Source organism: Melitaea cinxia, chromosome 8, assembly GCF_905220565.1.
Source record: "Melitaea cinxia chromosome 8, ilMelCinx1.1, whole genome shotgun sequence".
In the NCBI taxonomy this organism is placed as follows: domain Eukaryota; kingdom Metazoa; phylum Arthropoda; class Insecta; order Lepidoptera; family Nymphalidae; genus Melitaea; species Melitaea cinxia.
Window position 1 is genome coordinate 5,609,263 of NC_059401.1, and position 11,646 is coordinate 5,620,908.

Below are 11,646 nucleotides of genomic sequence, written 5' to 3' on the forward strand. Positions count from 1 at the left end.
CAATTCTAAAACTTTCATTGTCTAAAAGTGTCCCAAGATTTTTTGACGGCATTGCGTGTAAACAGTGACCTGACTCTTTATTTGACACAGCTAGAAGCCTGGCACGGTTTTTGTCACTTGTAAGATTTTGCGTCAAACTTATATGAGTATTGTGAACTATTGGTATATCCCAAAGTTTTTGTTTTGTAACGTCCTTCGGGACATCGCCATTAGGACACATTAACTTCCAGTTTTCTATTGCGTCTGTAGCATCTGTAATTTGGACTGAATTAGATTTTAAGATGTCAGAATATAAACCCTTGATACTATGCACAGAAGCAAGAAACGCAGGAAGAGCGACACACGAAATTTTTCTCACGCCGATGCCACTATCTCTAATTGGTAAAGTAGCTTGGGTCCATGAATTTTCATCGAAAAGATAAATTTAGAATTTTTTCTAATGAATTTTTTAAAGTGGCATAAAGTTTTTCGGTCATTCCAGGAAATTTCCAAATTGGGCTTGCGCGTAAAATGTACATTAATTTTGGGACAAATAGACAATATTTTAATATAGTGTAGGCAATATGAGAATTCAGAGTGCCCAATTTGTCAGTGTTTTCAACAAATATTTTAATTTTATTATCCAAAATTGGCTGTATGCCTTCATCAAAAAGTGGTGCATCTGGAAGACAAAGTGTACTTCTTTGAAGTATTTTTAAATTAGGAGCAATTTTATTAAATAATTCCGTTGCCAAATTAATTTTGGAAAGTGATAGAAGATCTGTGAAAAAAATTTTACATTTTGAAAAATTTAATTTGAGACCAATTTTATCAAACTCGTTTTTAATTTTGATTAAGTCTTCAACGACATCGTCCACTTTACCTCCTATGGTTTCATCATCTAGGTACCATATGTTCAATTTTGATTTTAAATTTGAGATACATTTGTGGATACCTAGACTAAAAAGAGCCGGACCCAGTGGGTCTCCTTGCTGAACGCCGACATTAGAAAAAATTGTATTCTCGCCAAAAAGTAGCTTAGATGGTGAACTGTAACATTGTCAAACATAAGGATAAATTTCAGGAAGATGTAATGAAACTTCGTTAAGCAAGGTTGCTCTGTCTAAAGAGTTAAAAGCATTCTTTACATCAACTTTCAGCAGAACTTCAGCCTCATTACTTTTTAAAAAAGTACGAGCCGCGTGAACTGCTGCTTCACAGCCTCTTTTGCTTCCAAAGCCCAATTGTATTGGTTGAAATTTTGTTTTAAGACTGGAGACTATGTGTCTACATGCAAATTTAGACGCCAAACGGCGAAATGTGGTCCCAATAGCAATCGGACGGATACTACCGTCTTTTTTGTTAAAGGCACATAGACTTGCACCGTAAATATGAGACAAAAAAGATGAAGATACCTTGCCAGATAACATGAAATTACAAAGATTGGTTATGTAATTCAAGAGAGCCCTGCCAGCGTCACCGGCTGAGACACTCACAAGATCTTTAAGATGTTGTGGTGTGATGCCGTCTATGCCGCTAGCAGAGCCACTTGTGAACGACATAATTGCAGCATAGGTGTCTTCATCTTTAACCTGTAAAACATTATTGAAAATAGGTGGACTTGGGAGCAAGGACGCCGGATTCGGTAAGGGATGCTTTTCGCGTAAGGTTTCTAGCGTTTTATTATCAAAAGGTGCGAGGGTATCACTAGAGAAAAAAATGCGAGCTGCATTCTTAAGATCTCCATCCATTGCTTTATTTTCAATAATTTTACTAGAATCAGAATATAAAGGTCATGGGTTTTTAGGAATGATAATCGGAATGTCTAACAAGCTATTCTGTTTTAATTTAGTTGATAAAGAACCATTTTTGGTTTTATCAACATGTAAAAATTTGTAGGAAAACAAAAATAGATTTTGCCAGGCCGAATCAGTGTCCGAAATACATTTTTTAATCACAGATGATAGTGATCTAGCTAGAGACATCCTCGCTCCTCTAGGAACTCGTTTAACAAGCGGGATATTCTTGTGACATTTTAAAATAAATTTTTCAAATGGAACCGAATTATTATCACTGGTTACGGTTGATGAAGTATCAGTTAAAATAGGTAATGAATTCACTAATGGATCACTGTGGCAACGGGTGGTGTGAATTTTTAAGCCTTTGCGGCCCCTAAACAACTTTCCGTTAGTGCATTCTGGACAAGTGAAAAGTTCCGGTTGAGATACATTGGTTGTTTTAAAACTATTTGACATATTATCGCACTAAACAATGTACACTTAAATACACACACATAAAGTCACTATAGTGGCGTTGCTGCGGCGTCGGCAGCACGGAGACCCGCTGCAGGGGCACCCGGCTGCTTGCCTCAGGCCGCCGTCATTGCTCGGCAACGCCACGCTCAGGAAATCTGAAAAAGAAAAAACGTTAAAGCGGAATCTTATAATTTATATATAATTCCGATATTGTCGGAATCATTTTATGCAATTTGATGTCAATTTAATAAAGAAATATGATCGAAATAATAAAACATAAAAATAAAATTTAGAGAGAATATTTTTGAAGTTGACATCAAATTGACAATTCGACATTTTTACTGTTTTTCAATTAGTGTTCAGCGTTATCTATTACACTATGTAATATGTTTTGATGACCACTAAATAATAATACACAACGATATCAGATGGCAGTAATTACTCTTGTCGGGATTCGAGGGAATTCCCCGACCACTCTTATGTGATTGACATTCATATTTTATACACGGGGAAATCATGTCTAAGCTTTGTACAAAATTAACCACGTACAAAATTCTCCAAAACGTATTTTTCGGATATTTTAAAACATTTGAAGCATTACCAAATGTTAAACCTTTGTATGAATTGTGTGAATTGCTGAAGAAACTTTTGTGCTTACTTGCAGCGCAATCGTGTAAAGATTATTTTCTGCTATAAATATTATGAAAACTTAATTACCCATCAAAATATCGACCGTAAGGTCATACACATTAAATCTTCAAATGAGTAGCAAACGGTTGAATCCAAAATAACTGATTGCTACTCATTTGAACGCACAAAAATGCACATAAAGAAATTTAACAACTATATGTATGATTTCAAGAAGGAAAGTGAGTCTGAAAATACTAAAGACGAGGGCAATTGAGGATGAAAGTGGAAAATAATGTTACTTGAGCAATGTATGTGAGTCCTGATAACTAATAAAAGTAGGTAATTATTTTAATTATACGAGGAAAATATGAAATCTGCCTTTTTTACTTTACCTACTGTTTTATCCTGTTTTTTTATTGGTGGGCTGCTGTTTTTTAGTTTCTTGGGGTTGGCAACACATGCATATAGTAAAATCTGGTTATTTTAATATTACAAACAGACACTCCAATTTTATTCATTTTTATAGATTATATACACATATATATATTTGGTAATTTTAAAATTAACATTACGAAAATAACTTTTCACTTGTATCTTCTTCACAATTATAGAGTGCTTAAATGATTGTGATTAATAAAACCTGTACAGTTAAATCAATGTACAATAAATAAGGGTATAATCCGACTTGTATCGACCATCACAGGAAGCTATATATATACCTAAATATTAATTTTCAAAATACTATAACTTACTATAGTGTCTTACGACTAGTTTCTTAGACAAATACTTACAAATTACACTCCCTTGTTTAAGCAAGAGATTTGTATTTACACACCTCTCGTCATTGTTAAGATTTAACCACTCCTATTAACGCCGCTAATTTGATTACCTAACGCTATATGTATAATCTACATACACCAAAATAAATAATAAACAAATTTTATCAATTCCATTATGTGCGTAATTATAATTTTGAGACTAATTATTCTGATTACATATTTTAAATAAATATTATCACTTAATATATTAAAGTGATTATAATGGAAAGAACAATTTGTACCTAATTTCATATAGTGTGTTTTTGAGCTCTTGAGGGAACCTGCATGACTTGATAATAATCTTATTCATTTGTGTACATCTCTCAAGTCACAATGAAAGAGTATGATGGATTAAACTTGGAATCCTTCCACTTAATAGAAGCATGTTTATGATAGAGCAAATGTTTCTTTAGGCGTAACGTTTACAGTTAGGTATCGTATCGTAGGGTATTCAAAAATTATACGGTATAAGTTCTAAATTTTTTGATTAATTGATTCAGCCAGTAACGTTCCACTGCTGGGCCTTTTGCTTCATAAAGGATAAGGGTCGGAGTTTGATCTACACCGCTGCTCTACTGTGCAATTGCCAGATAAACTCCTTATAAGAGTAGCGATCGTTATCAGATGCTTATGATAATGATCAGGGCCGACAACTTTACGTGTTTTCTGATGTGTTACGAGGAGATTCACAAGGACAAATATCTTGACCGGAAACAAATATTACAAATTCTAATTTAAAAAGGTGTGGGAATCGAATGCGCAATTGTCGGTGTTTAGGAGCCTTCACGCAATATTTAACCAGAGCGATTGTCAAATCGTAAGTAGATAAGTGTAATTTAATCGTTTCGTTGTAAAGTTATGACTACCACGAAGAATGTATTTTCAGTTAGAAAATGTGGGATATTACGAGAATTTAACAAGTAGACCGTCGACCTAAATTCATGGTGGAATGTTTGACGACCGTTGCCATAGCGCAGGTCTTTGTGATCGACCGATGTAACATAAAGTCGTACACTCAGGTAAGTGTAAAACAAACGCAATGATGCAGGTTTAATATCAACACTTGAAAAAATGCAGCGGAATCTTTACCATAAATTATGAAAAACTGCAACGTTGAATAATATTGTAGGGTATAATGTAAATCTACCTAATAACTTTAAGCCAATTCTTGTATATATTAGTATATATATAATCAGACTATCGGAAATAGCTCCAACAATTTGCGTGAAATTTAGTATGATGGTTTCGGGGGCGATAAATCCATCTAGCTAGGATTCGTTTCGTTTTAGAAAATGTCGTTTTATCCGATTTTTCAAACAAGAAAAAGCTACTATTATATTAGAATATGAAGGTAAATTTTGCCACCATCTACAAGGTCATAACAGTTCAGGTGAGAAATCAGGCGGTCCCTAAATCAGAAGATCCCAGTTCTAGATCAGCCGCTCCAGTCCGATTATTTTTTTCCTTTTTTAAGGCTGTGCTTTAGACCATACGACTGAAGTAAAACTTACGAAACGTAACTCTTTCTCTTTATATTTTCACAAACTTAATACTCCTTTCAACTTCACCTTGCTCGGTCACACTTTTAGTCGCTCTCGTCACGTATTCACTAGCTTATCCCCAAGTCAAGCGTACGTAAAAAAGTTTTACTTCAAAAATACCGTGCAAAGCTCGGTCATTCAAGTCCTATATTTAAGAAGTAAAACGTTTGACAAAACAAGGCGATCTTTAAATGAACGTTGCTAAGATCCAGCTTGATTAAGCGAACCATCAAATGAAAAAAAAAGGGTATGGAAATTGGTTCATCTGCTAAAAAGTGACAATGACGCGGGCTGATATTTGAGGCCGAGAAAGACAGACGTTAAGCCTCTTTTTTTGCATTGGGGCTTAAAATAATAATTAAGGTTAGCGACGTTACTGCCGTAACAAAAACAAATAAATATACCTTTTCTTGTTTCTTCGAAATGTGTTGGTATTTTTTTTTTATTGCGTTGCGTTTATGCGTTAAGCATTAAATATTTTTTTCTGACCATTTTGTCAAGTTTTTGAGTCTTCATTTCACTCTTATTTACTTTCAGTAAATAGTAAATGTTTTTGAGGATTTTTATATATTTTGGTTTATTTTAACAATATTTTCTGGATTTACATTACTTTGTAATATTTAATTGTGTTCAGTAAAGGGTATTTAATCAAAATAACATATGTGTATAGAATTTTTATAAAGTAATTAAATGATCACATGACGATCTTTTAGATAAAAACTTGCACATATTCTACTCTTAGATTTTTTTTGCAAAAGTTCATAATGATGACGCTAGAAAACGCTCGATTGAAGTTTTTATAGCTTCCATTAATATTTTTGATAAAATACCTTTGACCTGGATTTGAGCGCATCGGACGTACGAGTAATATGAAATTGAAATTTGAGGAGCTTAATCTATACTTCGACATCATCCACAGCTTGTCAGCGTTTATTAAGGACATGGGATTCAAGGTAAGGTGTTTCTTTGAATAGTTCTAATTTGAGGTTGAGAATTTTTAATTACTTTCAAGAGTGATGATTCTTAGTTTTTCTTTTATAAATACTAAGAAATATATATATACTAGCTGTGCCCACGGCTTCGCCCGCGTTGAAATCTGTGTGAAAACTCTCATCAAAATCGGCTTAGCCATTCCGTAAACCTCCCTCTTTTAAGCCCTCTCTATATTGGTGAAACAGCGTGAAAATGCGTTCAGTAGATTTTGAGGGAATCGATCACATACACTTTTGGGAACTTTGTTTTACAATACACTAACTGTTGCCCGCGACCAAGGCCGCGTGAAGCGCGCGTCGCGTCGAACAAAATGGTTCGTTGAATTCGTCAGAATTGTGGTATGAAATAATGTAGTAATAATATAGTATTGTAGTGTAAATATGTTTAAAATATTGCATGCAATTTAGTTTTTAATATGGTTCTACGTAAATATATGCCAACGAATACCATAACACGCGCTCCTCCGTGACTCCGTGACGACAGGGGTAAATAAAAAAAATATTCTAGTAACGTAAAGCTTATATATTATAAGAAATATTTTTTGTACTAGTTATAAGTGATCAGTCTAAATGTTTCTTGAACACATAGGGTTGCAACGCGGTTATTTTGCTTTAAACCGACCCTGCTGTATATGTTTCATACAAACTATCAACCCCAATTAAACCCCCTTAGAGGTGGAATATCGCAAAATCCGTTCTTAGTGGACGTCTACTAATTATAATCTACCTCCCTGCCAAAGAACAATGGCGAAAAAGTTGTTGATAGAGTTTAGATAATATGTTTATGTTACCTATTCTGTTTTATTCTGTTCTCTTCTATTCTATTCTGTTCTATTCTATTCCGTTCTATTCTGTTCTATTCTGATCTATTCTGTTCTATTCTGTTCTATTCTATTCTGTTCTGTTCTGTTCTGTTCTATTCTATTCTATTCTGTTCTATTTTGTTCTGTTCTATTCTGTTTACTATTTTATTCTATTCTGTCCTGTCCTATTAGAAAGAAACGACAGAACAGACCTTTCGCTTTTATATATGTATAGACAATATTTTCTTTTATAGAAGCCCTTCTTCCCTACAGGTAAAACACTTACTTAAAAGGTTTTCCATCCAACGGTTTCATATTAATTTTGACAACAACGGTTTCATTATAATTTTTCAAAATGTTTCTTTCTAATAGGACGGAACAGAATAGAATAATATAGTAAACAGAATAGAACAGAATAGAATAGAACAGAACAGAATAGAACAGAATAGAATAATAATAATAATAATAATAATAATAACTTTATTTGCAAAACACATTGCTCCTAACATACACAATATATGCAAATACATATAACATCAGAGGCAGGCATTACAATCAAAGTCTTAGGTCTAATACATTATGTGAGTAATAAAAAAACAAAAAAAAAATAGAATAAAATAAAAAATAGACGATAAAAGAAGATAGTAGCGCGGCAACAGTGTGTCTCACAAAAAGGTGGGACCTCAGCTATTCTCAGGACTAAAAGCCCTGACACTGGTTTTCAGGACCACCATTCGTTTTCCCATTTTGGCGGCAATAGTAAAAAGGATAATTAAATAATAATAATGCGAAATTAAATTTAAACAAATATTAATTATTAATAATTATACTAATATATAATAAATACACTAAGGAAAAAATAAATTATAATATGTGACATATTAAAGACAAAATATGACCTACATGACAATACACATATACATGAACACATACACACGCACATACAATTATATAATACGATGACACACAATAGTACTGAGCACTTGTGACCAAATCAACGAATGCTGCTAAGTTGATAATGAATATATATAATTTATCACGTTTGCCATGATCAGACTATGATTTTAAATATTTTGTTGCCCTAGAAGTAAGATTCTTTTATAGACTTTTTTAAAACTTGATTTGGTTGTTAAATTACGTAGCGGTGGTGGCAAGTTATTCCAACACTTAGTTGCAGCATATTTAAAGCTACCGCGAAAAGCGGCTGTACGGTGCATGGGCAAGCTCAGGGCATACTGAGATGACCTTGTGCAGTGCGCGGTGTTAACGTTGCGTCTCCACTCAAGTTTGTCAACCAGATACGTAGGTACGCCATGCTTAATGACTCCAAATAACATTGTGGCTAAGTGTAATCGCCTACGGTTCTTCATTTTCAAAATTGACGCCTGATTCAGGTAAGAAGTGACATGATCTCGCCGCGGTATGTAGAAGCAGTAGCGTGCACAGGCGTTTTGAACCCTTTGTATGGACTTTTTTGTTCTCTCTAGTAGTCGTGGCCCTATAACAACATCTATGTAGTTAAACTTAGAGAGTACTAGTGTCTCACATAGTGCTATGCGCAACTTTTCATCAAGAGAATCCCTGATGCGATATAAAACTTTAAGCCTATAAAAACAAGTTCGTACTATATTAGACACGTGCGATTCGAATCGCATATTCTCGTCCAACAATAGTCCAAGGTTCCGTACTTCACATACACCCTCAATCCTGCTACCGTTTATTTCGAGAGAAGGGGCTTTGCTCTTCACTAACTGCACTTGGTGACGGGTGCCAAGGACTATGTATTTTGTTTTATTTGGGTTCAAAACCAGCGCATTGGATTTCGACCAGTCAAAAATGCGTTCTAGGTCACTGTTAATTAATTCCAATGATTTTTCCAACTCATGTGGCTTGAACGATAGGTAGATTTGTATATCGTCAGCATATATGTGATACCTACAGTTTCGTATAGATTTAATTACGTCTCCCGAATATATGCTGAACAATATGGGTCCAAGTATAGATCCCTGAGGAACTCCTCTAACAAGGGGGCTGCGCTGCGACCAAATCACATTCTCCCTCTCATTTCTAATTTCTACGATTTGATGTCTATCTTGTAAATAGCTTGCGAACCATGAGACAACGGCCTCCTCCAGTCCATAAAATCGTAGTTTTGCTAGAAGCAAGCCTATATTAATGGCATCAAAGGCGCGAGAAAAATCGAGTAATACCATTATGGTTACCTTTCCATCATCTTGGGCGTGAATTACATCATCAAGCACACTCACAAGAGCCGTAGCGGTACTGTGGTGCCTCCTGAATCCCGATTGCAGTTTGGGCAATATGTCGTTACGCTCTAGATAGTCCACTAATTGCCTACAGATAACCTTTTCTAGTATCTTAGAGGTACATGGTAAGATACTTATAGGCCTTAAATCTTTAAACTCTAAAGGGCTAGAAATTTTTGGTATAGGACGCACCACAGCATCACGCCACATACTCGGAAAGATGGAGGACGATATACTCTTGTTTATAAGTGTTGCTAGTGTACCCGATATATAATCGAACCATAGAGTCAACATATCTAGCGAGATGTCATCAATACCAATTGCATTAGATCTTAGTTCTCGTATAGCTTGAGTTACATCTCTTACGGTCACAAATTGAAATTTAAATGTAGATGAACCAAATTTGTTTTTATTGAAATAGTCTAAAAGTGAGTCTGCTACGGAATTATCCCCCGGTACATTGAGAAAATGCCTATTCATCCTATCCGGATCACACAAACTAGTGGGCAGTGTATCATTGGTTCGTTTGAAATTAACGTTTTCTTTAATGTGTTTCCACATAGTTCTAGGGTTTCGTACATTTGAGCTAACATATGTTTTAAAATATGTGTCTTTTTCAATTTGGATGGCACGACCAACAATCGACTTAAGTTCATTGTAGTACGCCACCTTGGCGGGATGCTTAGTTGAGCGGGCTTTGCGATAGGCTTCATTACGACGTTTTATCATAAGACGAATATTATGTGTGATCCATGGGTAACTTTTATGTTTTATAAAGACTAGTTTTTTCGGTGCGAGGTAATCAAAAACTTCTAATAAATTATATGTAAGGTTATTTGCTATTTCATTGACATTCCCCATACTCAAAGCGTTCCAATCAATAGATGACATTAGAGCATTGAACTGAACTGGATCTATATCTTTGATAGGTCTAAAATATACAGATTTAGGTCGACTTTTAAGTTTCGGAATATTTAGCTCACATGCAACCAGCGCATGATCGCTTAGTGAAGGTGTGTGATCAACCCAGACTCGGACCACATTTGCGTCGGTGCAAATGAGATCGAGCAAGGTGTCACTGGTTGAAGTAAAATGTGTTGGCTCAGCAACATGCTGACGAAGGCCAAAGTTAGATAAAAAATCTCTAAGCACTAAAAAACTGTTATCTAGAGAGTTGAGACAATTTATATTGAAATCACCCAATAGGATGACATGGTCGTACCATGAGAGCGAGCTGATTGTATCACTCAACGCATTTATGAATACCTGAACGCTGAGCCAGGGCGGCCGGTATGCAGTACCGATCGCCATCTTTTTAGAGTGGACAGTTATACCCAACCACATTTGCTCCACAGAGTCTGCAATAGGGTGCTTCAGTACACGTACAGATATTTCACGCTTTATATAAAATCCCACTCCTCCACCACGGGCACGAAGCCCTGGAGGACGAATTCGAATAGAACAGAATAGAATAGAACAGAATAGAACAGAACAGAATAGAACAGAACAGAATAGAACAGAACAGAATAGAACAGAACAGAATAGAACAGAACAGAATAGAACAGAACAGAATAGAACAGAACAGAACAGAATAGAACAGAATAGAACAGAATAGAACAGAACAGAACAGAATAGAACAAATAGACCAGAATAGAACAGAACAGAATAGAATAGAACAGAATTGAATCGTAAACAGAATAGAACAAAATAGAACAGAATAGAACAGAACTGAACAGAACAGAATAGAACAGAACCGAACAGAATAGAATAGAACAGAACAGAATAAAACAGAATAGAATAGAATAGAACTGAATAGAATGAAACAGAACAGAGCAGGAAAGACAGAACGGACCGTAATAGAACAGAAAAGAATAAACCAGAACAGAATAGAACAGTTTAGTTCTGGTCTGTTTTGTTCTGGTCTATTCTGTTCTATTCTGTTTACTATTTTATTCTTTTCTGTTCTGTTCTATTCTGTCCTGTCTATTCTGTTCTGTTCTATTCTATTCTTTTTACTATTCTAATCTGTTCTATTATGTTCTGTTCTGTTCTATTCTGTTCTGTTCTGTTCTCTTCTATTCTGTTCTGATGTGTTCTGTTCTGTTCTTTTCTGTTCTATTCTATTCTGTTCTGTTCTATTCTATTCTGTTTACTTTTTAATTCTGTTCTATTCTGTTCTGTTCTATTCTATCCTATTCTATTCTGTTCTATTCTGTTCTGTTCTATTCTATTCTATTCTGTTCTATTCAGTCGGTTCTATTCTATTCTGTTCTGTTCTGTTTAATATTCAATTCTGTTTTATTCTGTTCTATTTTATTCTGTGCTTTTCTGTTCTGTCCTATTCTGTTCTATTCTAATCTG

At 34.9% G+C, this 11,646-nt stretch overlaps 1 protein-coding gene across 1 annotated transcript; it reads right to left on the reverse strand.

Moving 5' to 3' along the window:
* Window positions 1-2,258: 2,258 nt before the first annotated feature.
* Window positions 2,259-10,596, reverse strand: LOC123655825. Its single transcript, XM_045591579.1, has 3 exons — window positions 9,758-10,596; window positions 8,157-9,646; window positions 2,259-2,389 (listed from the first exon to the last, which is right to left on the reverse strand). The coding sequence occupies exons 1-3, from the start codon at window positions 10,594-10,596 to the stop codon at window positions 2,259-2,261; spliced, it is 2,460 nt and encodes an 819-aa protein (XP_045447535.1).
* Between the last annotated feature and the right edge of the window lie 1,050 nt (window positions 10,597-11,646).

Excerpts from the sequence above, each read along its gene's own strand:
- LOC123655825 (XM_045591579.1), bottom strand. The coding sequence starts at position 10,596 with ATGGCGATCGGTACTGCATACCGGCCGCCCTGGCTCAGCGTTCAGGTA. Across the intron at positions 9,647-9,757 it reads GATCCGGATAGGATGAATAG|AGATGTAACTCAAGCTATAC; the intron begins GCATTTTCTCAA and ends TGTGACCGTAAG. Across the intron at positions 2,390-8,156 it reads TAACTTGCCACCACCGCTAC|ATTTCCTGAGCGTGGCGTTG; the intron begins GTAATTTAACAA and ends TTTCTTTTTCAG.